We start from the raw sequence: 26,719 nt of genomic DNA, 5'->3' as shown, positions 1-26,719 counted from the left end.
ATAAAAAATAATGCACTGGAAGTCACACATGACTAAACATAACACTACCTTCATCAATTATGTACTAAATTCCATGACGCATACCAGCCACAGGAAGATACCAACTGCCAAATCACCTCACTGAGAAAGTACCCACAGTCATGACCTATTTTCACATTGAACAGCTTCTGAATCATGTACTCCCGCACTAAACTAAGTCGTCACCATCTTTCTTCAGTCCCTACAATTAAGTACTCACTGGTGTGCCCTGTGACTTAACAATACTCCTCTTCTCATGGCCAAGGACTACAAGAGGTATTCATTAGCCTTTCCTGTTAAAAGTTTAATTCTGCCAAAAATGTTCAACTGTTCTTTAAAACACTGGTCCTCAGACTGTGGAGAAGTTTTAGGAAAATTCTGGGAGCCCCAGTGCCACTCACCTTGACAGCAACTTCTGTTGCTTCGTCCTCCTCTTCACCTCGCTGCACTTCAATCATCGTATACTTCCCGGCATGCTCCACAAAATTCTCTCGATCAGCCCAGTTATTCTTGGTTTTGTCCTTAAACTTCTTCTCAAAATCTTTCTTAGCAGCATCCAGGGAGGCACAAGGTGTCATCTTTGACTGCCCAACTTCTCCCTGTGTATCCACAGAAAAGGAAACAAATAGTGTCAAAGGGCTACCAAGTACCCAACGTGCTGCAGTATACACAAAAGAGAACAAAAATCTAAGTAATACAGATGCCAAAAGCCTTGTGTGTCCTGTTTTTTTATCATCAGTTAGTAGCATGTTCATACAGCTGTGCACGTGCCAACTTGTAAATACACAGAAGAGATTTGATATTAATTTAATAACAAAATACTTATGTCAGTCGCTGTCTGGAAGCATCTCTTAGTCTTTTTAAAGGGAGTTAGGAGACAATTTGTAATGCAGTAGTGTCTCTAATAAAATATGTTTTTCTGTGGCTGCAATGTGTGCTGTAGACCGACAACTTTCGATATAAAGGGCTATCAAGGGGACTACAAAAATGATGGAATGAACCACCTCCCCTCACACTTGCCAGACTTTTTAGCTCTGTGAATGAACTCATGCTATGGCGGTGATTTTTCTTTTTCTTAGATTAATTATTCTAGAGATCAGTGTAAGCCTTTCCCTGTTTAAAAATATATTTTCATAACAAGTAACTTTTTTTGCTATAGTAGTGTAGTAAGTATTTCTAGGAAGCAAAGCTCTACCAAGTTTTAATGGCATAGTGCTTCCTAAATATTCAGAGAACTGCAAACTTGGCAATAGTGTTCAAGCTAATATTGTTCACATGCTCTGCATATGCGTCTGCCTTCTAATGTTGGGCATGGATGTTTGAAACTTGGGTTTCTTTGAAGAAGTCTGAGTCACAAGACCTGTAGAGACTCCCTTTGTCCACAATGCAACAGCACACTGGCTCCATGTCAGATTGTTTTTACGTTGCAAGGGTGAGTGGTGTATGTGGAGTGGAGGGTCTAAGTGGAGAAGTGTGGCTCAATGGTTAGAGGAGGCAGACCCTGAAGCACAGGTCAGACCCGGGACCAGGGTTCAATTCCAGACGCTGCAGGGTCTTGAGCCCAAATGTCCACGGAACTCGATAATTCTCGCTTCGGTGCCTACTCAAATCACTGGTTCACACTCTGCAACTCTGGGCAATAGCTTGCTTAATCTCCACTACGCCCCCCCTGCGGCGGGATGCCTGGCTTTCACCTTGGGGATGCCCAGTAGGGGTTATCTCACAGGGAAAAGCCAGGAAGGGTTCCCAAAGCAAGCGCCTTGAGACCTTGCGGTGATAAGGCGCTATATAAGAACCTTTGACATAAGACAGTGTGTGGTGCACATATCAAAAGATGTTAAAAGTACATGGAAGACAGTTGTCAACATCCCTTACTTCCGAGGAGGAGGGTGGGCGCATGTGAATTTACAGCACCACATGCTACGAACAGATGATTGCAAGGTAAGGTTTTCCATTCGTAGTGTGCGTCACGGGGAACAGCCATGACAACGCGGGGATTACCCCGCACTGCCATTACAAAGCAGGGATTACAACGAAAGTTGTTACAACGACTTTCGCTGGAGGGCGCTGTTGGATAGAGAATAGTTTAATTTTCTATCCAACACCTTCCCTACTGTCAACGTGGGCTGGAGTTGGAATAGAAAATTAAACTATTCCACTATCCAGCGCCCTCCAGCGAAAGTCGTTGTAACGACTTCCGTTGTAATCCCCGCGTTGTAATGGCATGCGGGGTAAAAGCCCGCGTTGTAATGCCATACAACCGTGCGTCACTGGAGATACACATGATTTGCATACAATGCTTTACATAGAATATAAAAAAGTGCCAAGCGGTTTCAAAAAGTATTCTCAAGACAGCTTGGCCAACTTAAGATTGTTGAAGTTGAAAGACATCAGCCCGGTAACGCTTTGTGAAGGTATGCAGAATTGACCAATCAGCAGCCTTGCTGATATCCATTAAAATAATGTGATACAGAGAGGCTAACACTGCATCCCTTTAGCGTGCAGTGTGGGCTCTAGGGGGCAGGGAGAGTGTGCACTTGGTCTTGGCATGGCAACTTTGAAAAAATTTAACTAACCACCTGGCAAACCCAGCTTTAGAGATGGCAGAGCCCTTGTGAAACTTGGAGAAGGCCACAAAAAGTTATAAAATATTAGGTAGGCTTTCTGAATGGGCTAGTCCTATGAGTGTTAAGTGCCCGTTCTGCCACAGACTCTAGTTATGGGGGAAAAAAATCAGGCAGGTCAATCAATTAGTTATTTTATAGAGCACGACTACTCACCTGTGAGGGTCTTAAGGCGCCAAAGTGGAGGGGGAGGGGGGTCTGCAGTTTGATTTGTGTGGAATGGTACAATAACCTTAGGCAGTAATTTGAGGCTGCTCATAAAAACTACCCTGTCCTTGTGCACCGGAAAAACATTCTTGTGCAATTAAAAAAAAAAACTTCCAAGAGAGGAACTGCAGTTAGAACAAGTGCATGGTCTCTAAAGGAGGACACATGAGTGAGCACTATATTGAGGTTCCAAGAAGGTCCTGAGGGAATGTTTGACGTATTACACTCTTTAGGCCCTCCATACGAGCTTTTTTGTCTGGTATCCTAAACAGGGAGAGTGCTGTCTGTTTTGGAGGCACGCTGCGATTGCTATTAAGCACAGGTGTATAGATGTGTAGGCAAGACCTGCGTTGTACAGGTTTAGATGGGAGGAACCGATGTTGTATACAGACATTTTAAGATGATATAATTGGATATGTATTAATGCTTAAACATTTTCTACTTTGTAGCATACGTGGCACGAGTAGTAGACTTTAGTGCCTCCGGCAGGATAGCCATTGCTTTCCTCTGAAAGGTTAAAATAGCCAAACTCTAAGAGCTCAGGTGCCAAATTGCGAGGTTCTGTTGTTTGAGATCTGGGTGTCTGAGATGGCCCTGACGTTGAGCGAGAAGGTCTGGCGAGTGTGGGAGCTTCTCTTGAGGGTTGACGAACATCTCCCAGGACATGAATATAAGGGCAGTCTGGCATAAATTAGCTCTACTAGGTTAAGGGTCATGGACATCTCCCTCCTCTTCCTCACTACATAGGGAATGAGGGGGAGATGCAGAAATGCATAGGAAAACACAACTGATCAGTTCTCCCATAGTGCGGGTACCGAAAGGCAAGGTTTTGGCTTTTTGCATTTTCTGGTGCGTCAAACATGTCTATTGTTGGGGTCATCCACAGTTGGAAGTACCTCTGGATGGATTTCCTAATTGTGGACTTGTTGATGCGCCCTACTGAGCAGACTTGCTCTCCATTCCTGGTGAACGTGCCAACAACTGGAAAGTGTTATTGCAGTTTGCACAATGCCAAATTTGTTGTGTAAATACAGAAATCCGTGGAGAAGGTCTGCCCTCCAGCTTCTGAAAGTAGAACACAGCTGTCTTGTCTGTCTTTACTAGTCCTGTCTTCCCCTGTATAAGAAGGAAGAGCGGTTCGAGGGATAGCCTGATGGCTTGGAGCTCTAGGTAGTTTATCTGGCATCCCTGGTGCTGAGGAGACTAGAGGCCTGAACTGTTAACTTGCAGAGGTGAGCTCACAGCCCATGAGAGGGATTCAGGTTTGAAAGTCATAAGCTGCAGGGGGATCAGAAAGGGTCTGCTGAAGAACAAGTATTTGATCCTCAAAGTAGAGAATGCTGAGCCCTGGATGTAACAAACACTAGATCCTTCTAATGCCCATCCTTTTATGCCCATTGCCTCAAGAAACATTCCTGTAGGGGGTGCATATGCAATCAATCGTAAGGAAAGGCTCAATCTGCTGTAGCTGGAGATGTTGAAACCTAGGTTGGAAACAGGGGGATTAATTTTGAGTGTCCTTTGACGCTGCTCTTGATCAGCCAGTCTTCTAAGTATAAACATGAATGCCGTTTCTGTGGGGGTCCACTTATGCGCACTTCACGAACACTCTTGGAGCTGTACTGACCCCAAAAGGTACCACCTTCACTTGGTAGAGTGGGACACTTGTCAGAAGTCAACGAATTGTTGATGTGCTGGGTGCATGGGGAAAGTATGCATCTTTCAGATCCAGCATGTACATTAAGTCGTCGTGGCACAGCGGAGGAATGACACACTGCAGAATGACTGTATCAAAGTGTTAGGAAAGGATGAACCTGTTCAAAGGCCAAGGATCAGCCGGAGTGAGCTGTCCTTTTGGAGGATTAAAAAGTCCAGGAAATAAAATCGCACACCTTGTTAGTGTGTAGATACTGGTTCTATTGTCCCATATTGTAAGAGGACCTGAACTTTTTCCTCCAAAAGATGAAGGTGTTCTGAACGCCATGCATGGCGGCGGGCGGGATGTTGTGCGAGGGGATGTTAAATTTAAGGCAGTAAGCTTCCAGCACAATGGAAACTACGGACAGATCTCAGGTGGTGCATTCCATCCGAGATACGCTCAGCCTCCCGCTGAAAGGTGTTAGATTGCTTCGTTGAGGGGGGGCTGGAGTTGGGGGGAGGGAAAGTGGCTCACTGCTTTGGCACAGAGGAGCTCGCCCACCCCACCCATTCCCTCTATAAGCCCAACTGTGGAAGGACGGTTTGTCGGGGGTCCTGAAAGGCTGATAACATGGTAGTCTCTAGTTTGAGCCCCCTGGTGTGGCACCTCCCCTAATTTGATGCTTCCTAAAGGCTGGCCTGGGAATGTTGGACTGCAAGGCGCCCATGGATTTGGCTATAACTGTATCCTTTATTTTCTTGAGTATCTGGTCCACCTGAAATTGAACAGACGCTCACCATTTAAGGGTTTGCACACTCTAAGGCAGGTGTGTCTGCAAAGGTGGAAGCTGGTATTAATGCCCCTCACTGCAGTGCGCACTGCATCAAGGGCACACCGGATATTGGCATTAACAATAGTTTTGTGAACAAGTCAGTCAGTGTTGCGACCAATTCATGTTCCCGTTTCTGGTAGGTGCTTTAACAACACCTCAATCTCTTCCCAGTGGTATCTACTATACCTGGAAATTAGACCACGAGTTGGCAATACACGAATGCGTGGTTGCCCTAAGTGCTACCTGCTTCCCCCTGCATCTTAGACTCCATGTTAGGTGGGGGAAGCGCCTCACGGGGCCTCAGCAGAGGCCCGCGTACAGGAAGTCTGTCTCTCAGCTTTTGACTGCTTGCAAATGACCTGTACAACCTGAGCATGCATGTGCAGCATCTCTGGTTTGAGAAACTCAAGCTCCTTTTCTGTGTCAGACATCAGAGAAGTATGGAAATCTGAAATAATTTCTGTTAGCATAAGCTGAAGCCATTTTGGTTGTGGCATCCATTTGGTTAGCTATGTAATTCTTCGGTATTCACTGTTGCTTGCCCCTTCTATTCTGCTTGAGTCTTCAGCTTTAGTTAACTCCTTCTGTACTGGGCCAAAGCAATGCATGTGCTGAGCAAAGGCCTGTAGCTGCTCAAATGCACCTGGTTAAAGATGTAACAGTCAACTATTTTCTGCTATTGTAAATAGTTCTGTTCGCCCTCCCACTTTGCCAACTAAGTGATCTCCCATCTGCTCTTGTTGGTGGGTAACTATTCCTGTGTAGGCCTGTACCTTCTATTTGTAGCTACATGCTTACTCTGCAACAAAGTTTGTATATCAGCACCAAGGTCTGTGTATTCAATGTACTACCTCCTGGAACACTTGAGGGTGTTGTATGGACGTGGTCCCACTCATGAGTGATTAATTAACTTGTTATTTGAATTCCAGCTTCTTTGCTAATCTCTATTTTCTTGGTCTACGGTCCCGTAGAGAAAGGGTGACCCCTGCACCGGTGTGCCCATTAAAAGGCACATTTCCACAGTTGGTGCCCGACACGTGGGCCCTCATCAGAGACGCGGCCACCAAAGGAGTGGTCTTGATGGAAGAGTGGAACATTGCTGAGGAGACATCCCGCAAGAGGAGGCCCTTGTCTTTGCAGACCGAAGTGACATTTCCGGTTTCCTCGATTTGACCCTCTGGGTAGTGGCCGGTCCAGACTGAGGTTTCCTTTGGCATTGTATTTGCAGTGACCATTAGGTCGACCAAGAGATTGGCAGTTGGAAGTTGGAGACTCTTGTTTGGTAAGGTCGCTGAAGCGACACTCTTGATTTGCTTGGCCAAGATCCTGGTTTTGTTTGTTTGATTTATTTTTTGCAAAAGATAAAGGCAGGTAATGTGGAGATTTTTCTCTACTTTGGAATATTTTGGAAAAGTAATATTTTACAAACATTTGGTAGCATGTCTGTTTCCTGCACACTCCGTAGACTGTGTTGTTGTCTTGGTGGTATCAAAACGGATTAAGAAAAAAGTCATCCGGCTCCCCCAGAGGGGACACCTAATAGACATATGTATGTTAAATATGGTATTTTTTCCATAAGGTATAGTACACTATGGAACAAATATACGAAAAAGTTTCCTAATCTACAATGGCCAGTGAATGTATCATTTTACTTTAAGAAGATTTAATATGTACAACAGTGTTTGTTGTTAGAGAGTGAGAAAGAAGAAGCTATAGCAGAAACAAACCAGCGAAAAACGATGTATAAAAAAAGCATTGGAATTAATAAATAAAAAGATGAAGGCAATAAAATAAAAAGAGGGAAGGGAGCACTGTTTAGAGGTAACTGGCCAGTACCCTACTATGCCCCCATTTATCCCATGCTTAATAAACCTCAGGATGATTCCATCTGGTTAGATCGACCTCCGCCCCCCTATAAGTTTCCCTCGGCCTCTGAGAATGATCTTTCTGAAGAAGAACATTTTTCTTCAGATGATAAAGAAATAGATAAGCAAGATGAGCGGCAGACTCGCTCTACTTTGACTACTGATGAAAAGGCCACTATCAGATCCACTGCTTGCAAAGAAACTCATGGGACTACTTTTGCTCCAGACCTTGAAGCGATGGTTCAGCAGTGGAAAGATTTAGAGCAGTTATATTTTGCAGAGAAGTTCACCTGGGAAGTAATACTTGCTTTTAGAACCATTTCCAAAAGCCTGGAGCCCCTTGATATAAATTCTGATTATAAACAATGAAGTGATGGAATTTTCCTTCTTTCAAATATACCTGATCTAATTAGGCGAGTGGTTAAATTACGAGATGATACACTACTTTTAAAAGCGGAGCAAAAATGAGTTAGTAAAGTTAAACTTGTGCAAACAGTTCAGAACCCAGCGAAAAAATAAGACATTTGGGAAACAGCCAATGATCCTAGTGATACTATAGTTACTATGAAACCCATGCGTGAAGCTGTGCCTTTGTATGTTCCTCCGAAGGGTGAGGAAACAAGTGCCTATGAAGATTCACATGATGCAAAGGGATATTTTGTTTATAATTGGGTCTATACTCCTTGGAGTAGAGCAGACGTTATGGCTCTTAAGGCTGCTTTGCCCGATAAGTAGAAAAATCTGTCCGCTTTGTATGAGGAAGTGAAAGGAGCCATTAGCTCCTGCAGTATGACCTTGCCAGATAACAATATGCTTTTTGGACTTATTTTGCCCCCTGATATATGGAGAACGATTTGGAAAATAGATGATAATGTAGCATATGGTGATACTTGGGTGCATTTGAAGAAATAGATGTGGCTAGGGAACCTGCGCAGAAACCACAACAGAAGATATTACATCTTCCCAAAGCTATTGGGACTAAGTTGAAAACTCTCATACCTCCTAAGAAAATAGATTGGACAACGTTAGCGTCTTGTAAACAGAAAGCGGATGAATCAGTTTCTGATTTCTTTACACACTTTGAAGAGACATTCAATGACTTTAGTGGGCAGACATTGACAGATGACACGGGTAAGCATCTGTTCGTTTGTCGCTAACATGTTGCCAGAAATCGCTAGTTGCCTCAAGGCCAGCGAGAGTTTGTGGACTACATTTTCCCCAGTGTCCCTTTTGACTATGGCCCAGTATTATGAGCGTCAGGAATTGGAAGCAAAAGGCAAAGAGGATAAGAAGGTTAAGGATTTAAAGACGAAAGTTATATTGGCTCAAGTATATGGTCCACGATTCAGAGGTGGTGGTAGAGGCAGACATGCAGTATATACCCCTGGTGTACCCCCTTTGTCTCGAGCAACTTTGTCTTCTTATCAGTGTGCTTATTGTAAAGAGATTGGACATTGCCGTTCTGAGTGCCCCTCTTGTAAGGTCAGCAGTTTCAACGGGGTAGAGGAAGTATGAGAGGACGCCCAGAGAATTCAGGACATCGGGCGGAATAGGAAATCGTACCAGATTTGAGGCAGTTGAACACAGACAAAATTATTCTAATACCTTTGATAGACGGAGCAATATCAAATGTCAGATTATTGGGCTGATGGTCTTGGGGATTCTGATTATGCATAGGAATGCCTAGGATGGGGTAAGGAACCAGTTGAGGTCCCAGTAGATCAGAAAGGTCCTTATGTTGATGTAAATGTCTTGGGCTAACTGATCGGTTTCTGGTTGATATAGGAGCTACTCGTAGTGCTCTGTTTAAAAAATTGGTTCATAGGGCTCCCCTGTCTGGCGCAATGATAACATCCATAGGATTCGATGGGACACCTACATCTAGCCCACTGTCACAGCCGCTTGCATTTAGTCTTGATAAATTCACTGCAGCATGTCCGTTTTTGCTTTTCCCTACCACGACACATAATATTGTGGGCATTGTTATGCTTAAATATTTTCGTGCTACAATACGTTGTTCCACAGAAGGTGTGCATGTTATTTTAAATTATAACTATCCAACGGCTGAAAGGTCTGGTCTCATTAAAGAGGATATCGCTCTGCCATCCTTTCCTAGTACTTTGTGGGCTACATCAGATACCGATGTGGGAAAAATGGTTATTCCACCAGTGCATATTCAAGTGAAGGAAGGGGCTTCATTGCCTCCGCTGCCCCAATATAAAATATCTCGGGAAGGTGAAGAAGCATGGACGCACATTGTTCAGGATTTGATCAAGGTGGGGGTTGTGGAAGAAGTCCCTTATAACATTTGTAATAGCTCTATCCTTCCTATTTTGAAAAGAGACACCAATACTAAAATTTACAGATTCATTATTGATTTACGAGAGGTTAACAAAATTGTGGTGCCCCAATTCCTGGTAGTCTCTGACATAACAACACTTCTTACAATGATTCCTCCTACTGCCACTACATTTAGTGTAAATGATTTGAAAAATGCATTTTTTTCAATGCCTATTCACCCTGACAGCCGTTATTTCTTCGGGTTCACTTTGAATAGTAGATCATACAGATTCTGTAGAACTCCACAAGGGTATACAGAGAGTCCTAGCATTTATAGTCAGGCCTTGAAAAGGCAGCTTGATTCTTTTCCTGTGCCGAAAGGGGTGACTCTTATTCAATATGTCGACATCTTGTTGGCTGACGATACCCCTGAACAGTGTAAAGAAGGAACACTGTCTTTATTAACATTTCTTGCCTCTCATCATCACAAAGTCTTTCGGAAGAAATTGCAATTTTGTAGACAGCGGGTTACCTATTTAGGTCACCTCCTGTATAAGGAGGGACGTGCACTCACACCAGACCGCATTGAGACCATTTTAGATTCTCCTGTGCTCCGTACTCAGAAGGGTGTTCGTGCATCGATTGGCCTTTCTTCTTTCGGTAGGAAGTGGATCCCTAGCTTTTCGTACATTATTAAACTCTTGTTGGCCCTTTAGACTAAAGACACTCCGATGCCTCTCCCATGGACTACTGAATGCCAGTATGCCTTCCAACAGCTACGTCAAGCTCTTTGTTCGGCACCAGTATTAGGAACTCCAGACTACACTAAGACTTTCATACTTGATGTACACGAGAGGCAAGGTTGTGCCCTCTCGGTTTTAACACAGACACACGGTGATAAACAACGTCCTTGTGTATATTTTTCAGCTGTCTTTGACCCAGTTGCCCACGCGCTGCCTGGTTGTTTTCGAGCGGCAGCGACTGTGTCCATAAGTCAGCGTGAAGGAATAGTCTTGTCACATAGATTGTTTGTGTTAGTACCTCATTCAGGCAACGATTGTGAAATCAAACAAAGACACAACATCTGACTAGTGCCCGCTTGACAGGATATGAATTGACACTTTTGGCCCCTCGTATCACGTTGAAAAGATGTTTGACTTTGAATCCGGCTACATTTTTGCCACTTCCAGCTACTCAGTCACAAGAGCTACATAATTGTATATCCCTCACTTGAAGAACACACAAAGGGTTGTGTTGACCTACAAGATACATCTCTTTCTAGTGTTGATGGAGAATTGTGGGTCGATGGATCCTGCCTGAAGTTGCTCAATGGCATTGCATTTGCTGCTTATGCAATTACAACACTTCAGACAGTAGTTGAGACAGCTCATATCCCACAGAAGTCAGCTCAAGCAGCAGAGTTGATAGCACTGACAAGAGCAAGTGAGCTTAGTACAGATTTGCTTGTTAACATTTACACTGATAGCCAATACGCCTTCGGCGTGGCACATAACTTCAGGGAGCTTTGGAAAGAAAGACTTTCTCACTTCACATGGGACACAAATAGTGCATGGGGATTTAGTACATAATCTCCCTACTGCCATGGCCTATCCTAAGAAGGAATATGCTACTTACCAGTATGCATCTGTTCTTGGCATGTAGAGCAGCAGAGTTGTACACTTCGCAATAGATCGCCACCTGGTGTTGGGCTCGGATGATTGCAGGTTGTTGTCTTCTTGGAAGAAGTCTTTGTAGTCACGAGATAGGTGACTCCTCCCTTGGACAATACTACGCATGGTCATCGTCTCCATCCTCAGATTGTTTTTCGCCATGATGGGAAATGATGGAGTTAGTAGAAGTAAAGAGAAAGGATGTCCATGCGTGTGCATCTAAGTAAGATGAGTACTGGAACGGATACAAGTCCCGGGGAGGTGGGAGGGCGTGTACAACTCTGCAGCTCTACATGCCAAGAACAGATGCATACTGGTAAGTAGCATATTCCGTTCGAGGCATATGAGCTGCAGATTGTACACTTAGCAACGATTGTGCAGCAGTGTCTCCCCTAGCGGTGGTCGCTTGTATCCGTTGCAGCATACTGAAATAGTGTTTTAAGGACAGCTTGGCCTACTGCAGCTTGCTGCTTGGCTTGCACGTCAACACAATAGTGTTTAGTGAAGGTGTGTATGGTAGACCATGTTGCTGCCTTACATATGTCCTCTAGTGGTATGTTTCCTAAGAAAGCCATAGAGGCTCCTAGTTTGCGAGTAGAGTGCGCTTTAGGAGGAACTGTTAGTGTACGTTTAGCTTTTTGATAGCATATTTGAATACACTTTACAATCCATCTGGCAATTCATCCTTTAGAGATGGGATTGCCTTTGTGTGGGGAAGAGAAAGATACAAATAGTTGTTTTGTCTTTCTGAAGGATTTAGTCCCGTCTGTGTAGTATAAAAGAGCTCTTCTAACATCTAAGGTGTGTAAAGCTCTTTCCGCAACAGAGTCTGGTTTTTGAAAAAACACTGGTAACTCTGATTGGTTAGGGTGAAAAGGAGTAATCACTTTTGGCAGGAATTTTGGATTGGGTCTAAGAACCACTTTATTAGGATGTATCTGAAAGAATGGTTCTTCTATTGTGAATGCTTGTATTTCACTAACTCTTCTGAGAGAGGTGATAGCAACAAGGAAGGCAGTCTTCCATGTTAGGAATTGTAGTTCACACTTGTGTAAAGGCTCAAAAGGGGGACCCATAAGTCTTGTAAGGACCACGTTTAGGTTCCATACTGGTGCAGGTGGTAACCTAGGTGGGATTATTCGTTTTAATCCTTCCATAAATGCTTTTATTGCAGGTACTCTAAAGAGAGATAGATGCTGTCTATTTTGTAAATAGGCTGCAATTGCTGCTAGGTGCAGTTGTATGGAAGAATAAGCCAAGTTGGACCTTTGTAGGTGTAGAAGGTAGCAATTAATATTTTGGATGGAAACATCCAATGGATCAATGTGATTGTTGTTACAGTATATTGCAAATCTTTTCCACTTAGCAGCATAACATGCTCTAGTGGTGGGTGTTCTAGCTTCTTTAATTATATTCATACAGTCTGGTGGTAAGTTTAAGTAGCCAAACTCTAAGACCTCAGGAGCCAGATCGCCAAATTCAGTTGGCTAGGTTCTGGGTGCCTTATTTCTCCATGGTTCTGTGTTAACAGGGATGGCGTGAGCCGTAATTTCTGATGTGGAACCAGTGAGAGATCTAGTAGCGTGGTGAACCACGGCTGACGTGCCCATGTGTGGGCCACTAGTATTAGTTTGAGAGACTGTTGTATGAGCTTGCGTACTACTAGTGGAATGAGTGGGAGAGGCGGAAAAGCATACGCAAATCTGCCTGACCAGTCCATCCATAGTGCATTCCCCTCCGACCGTGGGTGTGGTAACCTGGCGGCGAAGGTTGGGCATTTTGCGTTTGCGTGGGTGGCAAACAGATCTATTTGTGGCTGCCCCCACCTTTGGGGAAATGGTTGGAGAACCTGTGGGTCCAACTCCCATTCGTGAATCTGTTGTGACTGACGACTCAACAGATCTGCTATCTGATTGTGAATTCCTGGAAGGTGTTCTACAGTCAGGTGTATGTTTTGAAGGATGGCCCATCTCCAAATGTTCTGTGCAAGCTGGGACAGTTGCAGAGAGTGTCTCCCCCTGTTTTTGTATATAATCCATAGCTGTCATATTGTCCGTCCGGATTAGAACAGCTTTGTTTTGTACTTGTACTTGAAAAGTCTTGAGTGCTAGGAAAACCACTAGCAACTCTAAATGATTGATGTGGAACAGTTTTTGTTGGCTGTTCCATTGGCCTCGAGTGGTCTACGCATGAGATGGGCTCCCCATCCTGTGAGGGATGCATCTGTTGTGAGCACTATTTGTGGAACAGGGTCTAGGAACGGCCGTCCCTTTGTCAAGTTTTTGGTGTCCCACCATTGCAGAGAGCGATATGTACGGCTGTCCACCAACACCAGGTCTGTGAGCGGACCTTGAGCCTGATTCTACTGTTGTGCTAGACATTCTTGTAGTGGGCGCATTTGCAGTCTTGCGTGAGGAACTATGAAGATGCAAGATGCCATCATGCCTAATAGTTTCATGAACACTCTGGCTTGAAGAGAGTGCTTGCATTGAAAAAGGGAGACTAAGCCCTGAATGCTTTGAATCCTGGCTTGACTGGGATACGCTAGAGCTGCCGAAGTGTCTATGGTAGCTCCTAGAAATTGGTGAACGTGCGAAGGCTCTAGGTGCGACTTGGTGTAGTTTATTGTAAACCCTAAGTCGTGTAATGTTTGTATTGTTTGTTTTGTGTGTCGTACACACTGTTGAACGATCTTGCTTTTATGAGCCAGTCGTCGAGGTAAGGGAAGACATGTATTTGTTGTCTCCCGAGATGTGCTGCTACTACTGCTAAGCACTTTGTAAACACTCGTGGTGCTGTTGTGACCCCGAATGGAAGGACTTTGAACTGATAGTGTTATCCTTGTATGACAAATTTTAGATACTTCCTGTGCGCAGGATGTATAGGAACATGAAAATAGGCGTCCCTTAGGTCTAGTGTTGTAAGAAAGTCTCCCTGTTCTAGTAATGGGAGTACTTGTTGTAATGTGATCATGTGAAAATGATCTGAATGTATGTTGTGATATAGGGGCCTGAGGTCAAGAATCGGTCTTAATGTCGCGTCCTTTTTGGGTATTAGGAAATACAGGAAGTAGACTCCTGTTCCTTGTTCCTGTAAGGGGACCACTTGAATAGCATCTTTTTGTAGAAGTGCTAGAACTTCCTGTTGAAGCAGGGTTATGTGTTCTGTGGACATTGGACGCTGCCTGGGCGGTATGTTTGGGGGGGTTGCTGTGAGTTCTAGGCAGTAACCATGTTGGATAATTTGTCTTACCCACTTGTCTGTTGTGATGGAATTGCAGATAGGTAGGAACTGTGATAGTCTGCCCCCCACAGGAGTGGAATGCTGTAGGGGAGGCAGAGGGAAGTCACTGTTTGGGAGTGGAAGAGCAGCGGTTGTTGTTATTACCTTTACCTCTTCCCTTATTGTTGTTGCCTCTGTACCCTCCTCAAAAGTAGCCTTTATTAGAGGGGGTTTGTGTATGTGTTTTAAAAGATGATGTGTTATCTGCGCCGGTCTGCTTGGAGCCTCCTCTATAAGAGGAGCGACGAAAAGAACTTCTAGTCTGGGTGGATTGTAATGCACCCATAGACTTAGCAGTGTCTGTGTCCTTTTTCATGGATGCATGTTTGCCGAGAGATGCCACTTTCTGAATCAAGGTGGAAGAATACTGAATCTATGCCAGAAGAACACAGCTGCAAAGAAATGATGCTGGCCCAAAAATAGATGAGGATGCAATTCATCTGGTAGAAGAGGAACCTTTCACACAAGGTGAATTCAAAACGTCTTAAGTTGACTGTGTCTGGAAACACGAACACAAGTGGGGAGTCATCGAAATAGATGTACGAAGACTCCAATTCATCTGAGAGGCATCAGAGAATCAAGCGAAGAGGCAAAGATTCGATAGCCAGTAGAGAGCAGCAGAGGACTGCGAGAGAGCAGCAGCAGATCGCAGCATCGGAAGTGGTGACTGAGAGCCCGAGATCCCGCCGGAGCCGGGAACCGCGAGCAGCGAGGCGGCAACGGCACCTCTAAACAACCAGAGAATCCGTGGTCCCGCGGGGGCCCACAGGGGGTCTGAGCAGGCGGCAGCATAGTAGAATCGGTGAAACAACGGGGGGAAAGTTGCAGCGGAAGCGAGCAGCTGAGCGGCCCGGCAGCTCGGAAAGAGGAACTGAAAGTGACCGGGCAGCAGATTTGGACGGTGAGCCCCCCCCTCACCCCTGAGAATTCCCCCCCCCACAAAAAAAACCCCGCAAAACCGCGCTGAGCTGCTTATACCTGCTTAAACCTCATGCATTGAGAAGTTTGGAAAAACACCCTGGCAAACTCTAAAACTTAAAAAAGGGGAACCAGCAGGATCACACCGAACGCGAGTGGATCGAAGCAGGGAAGCAGCAGCGGCTCTGTCAATCTGATGCTGCTGCAGCTTTGTGAACAGCCCCCTGCACGGTAAAACCTTAAACCTCAAAACGTAAGTTTTTGAAGGGCCCCTTGATAAACTCCGAAACTAATATCAAATCCTTGACTCCTGACGACTGAACCGAGAGTGACCGAGCCGGCCGTTAAACATTGTTGAACACTGAACTCAGGGCAGAGTTGGGCTGCCACACTGCTGCTCTGCTGTAACGTGCCCCCCCCCGATGGCAGCTACTCCAACGTCGTGTGCCGAGTCTCTGCCCGCCCTACACCATCCTGTACCGTATCATTGCTTGAGGTCACAGGCGGTGGAGGTGGAGGTGGTGGCCTGGCGGGTAATGGGCGCAAGGCAGGACACAAAGGGAGCAGACAGGCTTGGGAGGCTTAGGGGCCTTGCGCCTCTAGGCACGAGCAGCGAGTGAGCGGTGCCGCAAGACCTCCGCCGGAACGGAGCGGCAGCCTGAGGATTACAGCCGAATAAGTGTTACGGACACGCGTGGAAAGACCACGTGACTGGAGCAACATTCTAAAACACGAACCCGGAGAGTAAAAGCCGGGAGTCGGGAGTCCGTTTGCACATTCGCAAGTAAGCAGGAAACCATGAGATCGGGGAAAGTGCAGCAGGAGAGAAGTGAAGAGATAAAGGGAAATGACGAAGACAAAGACCAGGGCACCCTAAAGACCGGGATAAAAAAAGAAGAAAACAACACATCAAAGAGAGAGACCAGTGTCTGCCCCAGAACTATCGACAACCAGTCCAAAAAAAATCATTGGGATACAAAAAAAATTCTTCTTGAAGGACCCTATGGCGGCCATCTATGGTCAAACGCAGGAACAAGTCCAGCTACCAAGTCCAATCATACCCGCATCAAGGACAAATAACAGCGAACAACCACAAACAAATAACAAGAAGGAGGACAAAAAGGCACAAAAACCATTATTGAGAACAATTCCCCAATTAAACTACCAAAACAGTCGCAAACCCCGCAGTTACAAATCTCTCAAGTTCTTGCCAAGTCAAATGGCAACACAGAAGATCGCTAGCCAATTACGGTATTAGCCCAAATACACAACCACAGCCCCCCAGTTCTGGAAAAAGACATGATAATAGAGAATAGGAATAAGGATAAGGCCAACAGTCCCAACATAAAGGGAAACAAAACCGGGGTCGAGCACACCACCGCACAAGACGACGTATGGTCAACCTCCTTTTCCTTACCCAACGAGACAAGCTTGGATAGACTCATGGAATCCAACCATCAAGTAGGAAACTTGATTCAAAACCACAGACAAGAAGTCTCCAAGAACAAACAAAGTCAGCAAGATGGACATAGATCAGCACAAGATCAGGGAAAGGGACTGGTTTGAGAGGAAAGACTGGAATCATCACCACTACGTCCAGATAAAAACCCCGATAAAAAGAAAGAGATGCCCGGACAAAAAACAAGATGGCCAAAAAAACTAAACCGGACATCCCCAATCACGATCTCCTCTGTGAGCGGGTCAGAAGAAGTGTCAGCGGTATTGGAAATACTGGCTGTAGAGGCTCACAAGGCCCCGTGGAGTGAAACACTAATTAACACCTTGGAGCAGGCAATTAGGGCCCTGAATTTTCAGTCTGATAAAATGGACGTACAAAATTGGCCTAATAAATTTGATCGCAGGGCACATTTCAGGTATAAATACTAGGCTAGACCACATGGCAACCCTTCTACCAAGGAGGGCAGACATGGCACATTACACCGATACCTCCCAGCCAAGCTGTGTATGCGGAAAATTGGTAGACAAATTGTCAAACCTACCCGATATCTTAAAAGACATCTTAGGGGCAGTCCAGACATCAATAGGGAATAAAAAAATCAGCAGCCCCAGAAGGGTAGAGGAGGTCGAAGAGGAAACCGGGAGTCCCTACGAAAATAAAGAACAAATTATAAACTACGCCCAGGACCATGGGAAAAACAAGGAACATCCAGACCGGAAAGCCCCTCAAATTGATGACACGCAAAGCGCAACTGACAATTTAAAAACAAAGCTAACAAAAAGACAAAGGAAACACGCCAGAAAGGGGAGGACCCAGCTCAAGGAACCACCTCTGACTAATGATCACATTTACCCTATTTTCAACCAAACAACTTAAAAAAAAGAGGAATTAACAACGGAAAAAAACGCTGCAAATCATACAGACAAGACCCAGGATCAATCGAACAAGTCAAGAGAAGAGTACGTATGCAACTCGCTTAACGAATCTGTGATCTCTCCCGAGCACAAAAAAACATATCAGCCATAAGGTAGACAAAACTTGACTACACAAAAACACAAAACCACTCATCAACAAGAAAAAGGTTGGATACAAGCGATAGGTGACGATAAGCTTTCATGCCGAGAGGACTATGGAGATCAAGTAGTAATGATACAGCAGAAAGACGAAACGCCAACTCCAAAAGAAAGAAGAGCTAAAGAAGAGGACTACGGAGATCAGGTAGTAACGATTCTGCGGATAAACGAAACCCCAACTCCTGAAGTAAGAAGGGCCAAACAAGACAAGCAGATCCCAAATTCACGGAGGAATGAGCAAAAACATCTGATTGAGGGCGACAAAAACACCCAAAGGAAAATTACAAAAATAGACAACGAAGATGGAAGCGCAAGAACGCCGATAAAATAAAGATAAATGGACAAGGGCGACCCTGCAACCTTCAACAAAAAGATGAGCACTTATCATACACAAGGACACCCAAACATACAAAGAATGACAAACTTGAAGATCTAATAACCAAAGGGAATAAGTCAAATACAGGTTGGCCTACTGCACCCATTTTTCAGCCAAATAGAAAATCTAACCCAACTGATAAAACAACAAAAAACATTATAGGGCCAGGCGGAATAATAAACGTAAAGGGAGAAATAATAAAAACAACTCCGCGGAAAGAAGAAAAAGATGAAAAACAAGTAGCCAAAACACAGGAGGAAACCCCTGAAAAACTCCCATTCATACCGGAATACCAGATAACAAGCGGACAAGACAACTTGAATAGAGGGAATATAATGCGGCTTTTCAAAGAAATTCCATCGCAAGACCTGCTGTCTGTAGAATTCATAACCAATACAAACAATCGAAATGCAGAAGAGTCCTTAAATACTTGGTCCTCAAAAGCCGTAGTAGAAAGGATACTCGCTACGAGCCAAACTTTTGAAGCTTGGGGCATTTGAGTGAGGCGGCATCAACGAGAAAAATACCCATTCCCCCTTTTGAAAAACATCAAAAGGGAATGGCCGGAAAAGGAAGCCGGAACCTCCCAGAAATCATGCCTAAAGAGTGCATGTTCAGTAACCCCTCAAAAAAAATCACAAAAAACAAGGAGCAAGGCAACCACAGAGGAACAAGGAAGCATTCTGGAAAAGAGCACAGACTGGTCTTGGGTCGCATAGTTGTTAAGCAATAAGAGCTCCTAGCCATCGCAAAAGGCCGTATGAGAACAAAAAACCACAGCTACAGATTACACTTTGTGACCAAAAGGAACCGGGGAATATCCAAAAAGCTGGGGAGGACTCCAACGCGTGGAAACCACATACGATCAGCATTTGCTCTTGGAACGTCCACGGCTTCAACAATATGGGGCAAGACCATGATACCACGAAATTCTTGGAACAACATGACCTAATATTACTCCAAGAAACTTGGAATTTGAGTTAAGTATCCATCCCCGGTTACATAGAGTTTCACGTCCTAGCCGAAAAATTCTCAACATTTGGGCACCCAAGAGGAGGCCTAACAACATATATCACACAGTTGTATGGATGGCAGGTGGAAGAAATAGATATTGGGGCAAACTGGCTGCAGCAATAAAAATTACAGAAAGAACCAACCCAAACTTGCACAATCACAACCTATTAGTGCTCAATGTCTATGTACACCCAGAAAAGAAACAGAAGAAGGAAAGACTTATAATCTTAATGACCTTGATCCAAGCACTACAAACCTCACACGAATCGTATTCCCTGATTATTTCAGGAGATTTTAACAGCAACTTAGTTAAGGACAATCGTATAACTCAAGAGCTCGGGGAATTGGGCCTATCAATTTTGAACGGGAAGGCAAACGGGGACAAACCAGCATCAATAACCTTCTTAAGCGGCAGGCGGAAATCAACAATAGACTTCATTATAATGAGCAACAGCCTGGTGCCAAAGGTAAGCACATTTTCGGTTGGGCAGCGCACAGAAAGTGACCACCTCCCATTAGTTACCAAAATTAAAATTTTGGCAAATAAAAACCAAAAAAAATCAATACGGTCATTCAATATACTGAAAAATTCAACCTACGGAAATTGAAATGGGGAGGAAAAGACATAAAACCTATAATGGATAAATTGAAAAAACAATTGTTGGAAATGACACCAAAAGAAATAGAAAACCCAATACAAACATGGGAATTTTTATGTAACACTTTAACTAGAGATACGCCTACTAAAAAACCAAACAATGGAAGAATGGACACCAGGAAGAAGCCCTGGTTCAACCTCACACTACGGGAGGAAAAAAGGTAAATCTTCCGTGAAGTCCAGAAGCAGGTAATAAAGATGAGAAACGGAAAGACACCGGATAAGGCAAAACTAAAGGCCATGCGAAAAAATATAAGATACTGCTGCGTAAAGCAAAAAAATTATATCAAGAAGAAATCTGGACCAAATTACTAATAGCCAGTAAAAACAATAATGGTCGGTCATTTTGGGGCATCATTAATAGACTGACAAGGGGCAACCAATTAAGACAAGAGGCAGGAATTGGAGAAAGTAAATGGATTCAGCACGTTAAAAACATGTATACAGGCAGGGAGGACGGACAAAAGTGGATATGCAAAAAAGATTGCAGAATATGCGCCAAAAACTTGGAGCACGCTAAAACTCTCTTAAGCACACAAGAAGTCCCGCGGGAAGAAATCTGGGTACCATCACAGGCCAGGGAGAATCGGCCCACAGATAACATTGGCAACGAGATTACCACACCTTCAAAACATCAGAAGAACAAAAATCAGTCCCAGAAACCCTCGTAACACCTAAACAGCTAAAAGGCATAATAAAACGCCTAAAAACAGAGGGTGCAGCAGGCCCCAACGGGCTCCCAAATGCTCTCTTCAAACCTTCCCCTGAGTTCTGGGCAGAATACTTAACACCCCTCTTTAATTTGATTTATAGCCAGAACAAAATGCCCAAATCCTGGAATGGGAACATAATACACCCTATCTTCAAGCAGGGTGATCACAACGACCCAGGGAACTACAGGATGATATCGCTGATCGATGTGGAGGCGAAACTATACGGATCATGCTAGTTACAGCGCCTCCAAGATTGGATGGAAGATACAAATATAATACCCATGTTCCAAAAGGGTTGTAGGCCAAGGAAGGGCACATTAACAAATTTGACAACCTTAGCCCTCCTAAAGGAAAAAGCGCAAAGTAAGAAGACCAGACTGTTCGCTTGTTTTATTGACCTACGAGCCGCATTCGACAGGGTGAATCGAACCTGACTATGTGAAAAATTAAGATCGTGGGGGGTACCAAAGAACCTATTGGAGTCAATGATAAGCCTGTACAGCAACACCTGGGCAAGAGTTAAACTGGGAGACGGCAGCAGCACAACTGCCGAAATCAGCACACAACAGGGCCTAAAACAAGGCTGCGTCCTGGCCCCAAGTTTATTCAATCTCTACATGGCGGATATCATGAATCATGTATCATGTTCTATGATTCTGGTGCCGTTGGATCTGTCCGCTGCCTTCGACACGGTGTCACACGAAATTCTTATCGGTCGTCTGAAGAGGGTAGGGATAGGCGGATCTGCCCTGTCATGGCTGAAGAGTTTTCTCTCGGGCCGCTCACAAACTGTCCAATTGGGTTCCCATTTTTCAATCTCTAGGGAGCTCACCAAGGGGGTTCCTCAGGGCTCATGCCTAAGCCCCACACTCTTCAACGTGTATGTGGCCCCCTTGTGAGAGAATATGGGTTCACGCCCATATCGTATGCTGACAACACCCAGCTTTTATTTCCTTTCCAGACCCTGACGCCAGCAATTAAACACACTTTTGCTGCGGAAATGAGAGCTATAGCAGATTGGATGACCTCCAATTGCCTACAATGTAATGTGGGCAAGACGGAGATCATGCTTTTCGGAGAAGCCTCTCTCCTTTGGTCACCTAACTGGTGGCCCCTGGAATTAGGGCCTGCTCCCTGCCCCAAACCGGTAGTAAAAAATCTTGGTGTTCGCCTTGATCAGTCACTGCTTCTGAAAGATCACGTAACTCAGGTAACAGGATCCTGTTTTAGGGTCATTGCGCTCCCGAGGCATGTATTTCCGTACCTAGCAGATAGTTACAGGAAAACACTGGTTCAAACGCTTGTGATCAGCAGGCTAGATTACTGCAACGGGCTTCTTCTTTCTGCCAATGAGGAACAACTTGGCAGATTACAGGTAGCCCAGAATACGGCAGCCAGACTGGTCCTTAATGTCCCAGCCAGATCCCCCTCACGCCCTCTTTTGAACAAACTTCACTGGCTGCCCATTCGCCAGCGGGTTAAGTTCAAAATTTGTTGCGTAATCCATAAATGCCTGTTTAGTACTGGTCCAAAATACCTGACCGAAAAATTTAAACTCTACGAGCCAGGTCGCTCTTTGCGCTCTAGGAACCAACTGCTGCTCCAAGTCCCGCGGATTAAAAGGGAAAGGCAGGGTGGTCGAGCACTCTCTTATAGGGGTCCCACTCTCTGGAACACCTTACCCCTTACCTTGAGACAAAACTCCAATCTAGGAGCTTTCAGGAAATTCTTAAAGACACACCTGTTCCTGACTATCTAAACCCTGCATCTTTCTTGTTTGTTTATTGGTCTCTGGCTTTTTTGGTTTATGTTAAGAACACAAGCGCGGAGATACCCCTTTGGGGATCGAATTCCTGCGCTATATAAGCAAATAAATAAATAAATCATATGCTGGTGGGAGAAGGTCATCCACCGAATTTGGCAAAAACCCCCATTCCGTTGCCACAATATGCGGACGATATAGTCGTGTTGAGTCAAACCCCAATAGGGCTGCAAAGAATGATTAATAACCTTGTAACCTATTTGGAGCACAAAGGCTTGGAACTAAACAAAGGAAAGACCAAAGTGGTCCGCTTAGTAGACCCCAAAAAATCATCGTTTAAATGGTACGCAAACAGCACCCAAATAAAGGAGGAATCATCCTATAAATACTTGGGTCTAAAACTGGGGCGAGGCCCAACGTATAAAGAACATAAAATAGACCTAAAGGTAAAAACCCACTCCATGATCTACGCACACCGGTTATTGCAAAACAAATTGAGTTGCCCGAACTATTCATATCTGATAAATGTGTTGAAAGCACAGACCTTACCCACCTTGTCATACACACTTGTTATCTGGTGTGGTAAAGATACAGGGTTGTTAAATAATCTGCAAACAAAAGTATACAAAGCGGTTTTTAACCTATCAAAATCAGCCTCACCAGCACAGGTGCGTCTAGAGTTTGGCCTACTGAATCAAAAGTTTCGCAGTATGGGTACCTTCGCGAAGCTTTGCCATAAAATACGTCTGTCAGAGGAAGGCACAGAGAGAAACAGGTCACATTAGGCAGCTGGGGAGATTTCTTGACTCAATCCTTGAGGGGCTTAGGAATCCAATCGATATGGGATTCTATCCCAGATAGAACCAGCTTCGACAAAACAACAAACAATGCTGTCAACTGGGAATCCTTTCTGAAAGACAAAACGATACTCTCGAAACGAAGACATGGGTGGACCGTGATAAATTCATACTCTGGGATAAAGCCACAGCCTTATTTAAAAAGTCATTTCAACGAGAAACTAAAGCAGAAATACATAGAACACCGGCTGGGCTTACAGCATTCGAAGGACTTGCTACCATCCTGGAAAGGTAGTCACAAGGACCCGCATTGTCGCACGGCCACCAGCTGCTGTGTGTGCCCCTGCCCGCCCTCTGCCTCGCTACTGCCTCGTTTTGCCGGCTGCCCCTGCAGTAGGATTGTTTTTGCCTAACATTTGTGCCTGTATTTTTTTCTCGCCTTAAGACTCCGTGCATTTCTTTTTTTCCTCCGCATTTGCCTGTTTTGACTAATTGTTGTGCTTGTCTACTCTCTCCGTGTTCCTGGTATCTTTCCCCCTCTCACCCCCTGTTTTGTTGCTGATTTGCGCCTGTTTTGTTTCCCTTCGTGTTTCCCGCCGCCGCCCTCCACCCTCCCTTCCCGCCACCGCCGCTTGGCCACGCCCCTTTCTTCTTCTGTATCCCTCCCCGCTCCCGCCTCCCAGCTGCCCCGCCCACCCGCGCACTTGGCCTTAAATGGCGACCGTGCGACGCAGGTGAGTGTGACCCACTTGTGGGACACCCCCGCGCCGCACGGCCACCAGCTGCTGTGTGTGCCCCTGCCCGCCCTCTGCCTCGCTACTGCCTCGTTTTGCCGGCTGCCGGCTGCCCCTGCAGTAGGATTGTTTTTGCCTAACATTTGTGCCTGTATTTTTTTCTCACCTTAAGACTCCGTGCATTTCTTTTTTTCCTCCGCATTTGCCTGTTTTGACTAATTGTTGTGCTTGTCTACTCTCTCCGTGTTCCTGGTATCTTTCCCCCTCTCACCCCCTGTTTTGTTGCTGATTTGCGCCTGTTTTGTTTCCCTTCGTGTTTCCCGCCGCCGCCCTCCACCCTCCCTTCCCGCCACCGCCGCTTGGCCACGCCCCTTTCTTCTTCTGTATCCCTCCCCGCTCCCGCCTCCCAGCTGCCCCGCCCACCCGCGCACTTGGCCTTAAATGGCGACCGTGCGACGCAGGTGAGTGTGACCCACTTGTGGGACACCCCCGCGCCGCACGGCCACCAGCTGCTGTGTGTGCCCCTGCCCGCCCTCTGCCTCGCTACTGCCTCGTTTTGCCGGCTGCCGGCTGCCCCTGCAGTAGGATTGTTTTTGCCTAACATTTGTGCCTGTATTTTTTTCTCGCCTTAAGACTCCGTGCATTTCTTTTTTTCCTCCGCATTTGCCTGTTTTGACTAATTGTTGTGCTTGTCTACTCTCTCCGTGTTCCTGGTATCTTTCCCCCTCTCACCCCCTGTTTTGTTGCTGATTTGCGCCTGTTTTGTTTCCCTTCGTGTTTCCCGCCGCCGCCCTCCACCCTCCCTTCCCGCCACCGCCGCTTGGCCACGCCCCTTTCTTCTTCTGTATCCCTCCCCGCTCCCGCCTCCCAGCTGCCCCGCCCACCCGCGCACTTGGCCTTAAATGGCGACCGTGCGACGCAGGTGAGTGTGACCCACTTGTGGGACACCCCCGCGCCGCACGGCCACCAGCTGCTGTGTGTGCCCCTGCCCGCCCTCTGCCTCGCTACTGCCTCGTTTTGCCGGCTGCCGGCTGCCCCTGCAGTAGGATTGTTTTTGCCTAACATTTGTGCCTGTATTTTTTTCTCGCCTTAAGACTCCGTGCATTTCTTTTTTTCCTCCGCATTTGCCTGTTTTGACTAATTGTTGTGCTTGTCTACTCTCTCCGTGTTCCTGGTATCTTTCCCCCTCTCACCCCCTGTTTTGTTGCTGATTTGCGCCTGTTTTGTTTCCCTTCGTGTTTCCCGCCGCCGCCCTCCACCCTCCCTTCCCGCCACCGCCGCTTGGCCACGCCCCTTTCTTCTTCTGTATCCCTCCCCGCTCCCGCCTCCCAGCTGCCCCGCCCACCCGCGCACTTCGCCTTAAATGGCGACCGTGCGAACGCGCAGCGGTCACGCGCAGCGGGCGCGCCGATTGTGCGCCGAAGGCGCGCCAAAGGTAAGCCCGTCTGCGCCCGTCCGCGCCTGGACCGCGCCCAGTGCCAGGACCCCTGGCCCCCACCGACGGAAGCCGACCCGACGAACCTACAGCGCCGCCGACCTCAACGGACTCAACACCGGCCGCATCCTAGGATGTCACCAAGCCGCCCCGAAGCACACCCACGGACCCTTCAGCTGCCACGCCTGCAAGTTCACCTGCATCCGGACCTTCCCTGCACCCGCCAAACCGAACTCCAGCAGCACCCACCTCAAGTGCATCCTGCTCAACACCCGTTCCGTCCACAGACACGCCGTAGAACTCTGGAACCTGCTTGACACCACCGTCCCCGACGTTGCCTTCATCACCGAGACCTGGATGAACGCCTCCTCAGCCCCAGACATCGCCATCGCCATCCCAGAGGGCTACAAGATCACCCGGAGGGACCGCGACAACCAGACCGGAGGAGGCATCGCCATCATCCACAGAGACACCATCCGAATCACTACCAACACCGACGACACCCTCACCACCGCTGAACACCTGCACTTCCAGATCCACACCAACCCGACCACCACCCTCAGAGGCACCCTGATCTACCGACCCCCGGGACCACGCACACGATTCAGCGAGGACATCGCCGACTTCGTCAGCCCGCACGCTCTCCCCTCCGCCGACTACATCCTCCTGGGGGACCTCAACTTCCACCTGGAGAACAACAACGACCGCAACACCATCTGCCTGCTCGACAACCTCGACAACCTCGGACTCAAGCAACTGGTGACCACCCCCACCCACCTCGCCGGACACACACTCGACGCCGTCTTCTCATCCAGCAAAGACGTCACCTTCAGCCACACCACAGAACTCCACTGGACGGACCACAGCTGCGTCCACTTCACCTTCAAAAGAACGACGATCCACCACCACCAGCAACAGGTCGCTCGAAGATGCTGGAACAAGATCACAGCCGACCAGCTCACCGCCTCCCTGAGCCAGCACCCTCCCGCCAACTCAGCGAACCCCAGCCAGGCCGCCGACAACCTCACGAAATGGATCAACGACTGCGCGGACGAACTCGCCCCTCTGAGAACCCCACCCAGCAGATCCTGCAGCAGGAAAACACCATGGTTCACCGACGAACTCAAGAGCTCCAAGAAGAACTGCCGAGCCCTCGAGAAAGCCTGGAGAAGGGAACCAACGACTGACAACATGACCACCCTCAAGCTCGCCACCCGGAAGCACCACCAACTGATCCGCGCCACCAAGAAAAATGCATACAAGGACCGGCTGGACAACAACGCACACAACTGCAAGGAACTCTTCAACATCGTGAAAGAGCTATCCAACCCCAACGCCGGAAACAATGACATCACCCCGTCGC

General features: G+C 46.4%; 1 protein-coding gene across 5 annotated transcripts in view; it reads right to left on the bottom strand.

Annotated features, from left to right (window-relative positions):
- PARP3 (poly(ADP-ribose) polymerase family member 3) overlaps nt 1-26,719 on the bottom strand; it is a 506,125-nt gene that overhangs the window by 72,412 nt on the left and 406,994 nt on the right. For 4 of the 5 annotated variants that reach the window (XM_078661159.1, XM_078661156.1, XM_078661158.1 and 1 more), the window contains one exon: nt 420-617. The exons of the other annotated variant lie outside the window; for it this stretch is intronic. In XM_078661159.1, coding sequence (XP_078517285.1) covers nt 420-617 — 198 coding nt within the window. The remainder of the gene's footprint in view (nt 1-419; nt 618-26,719) is intronic. 5 annotated transcript variants of the gene reach the window in all.

The sequence above is a fragment of the Lissotriton helveticus genome, chromosome 9 (assembly GCF_964261635.1).
Source record: "Lissotriton helveticus chromosome 9, aLisHel1.1, whole genome shotgun sequence".
In the NCBI taxonomy this organism is placed as follows: domain Eukaryota; kingdom Metazoa; phylum Chordata; class Amphibia; order Caudata; family Salamandridae; genus Lissotriton; species Lissotriton helveticus.
The sequence above is the reverse complement of the archived record's forward strand: the minus strand, read 5'-3'. Positions and strand labels throughout refer to the sequence as shown.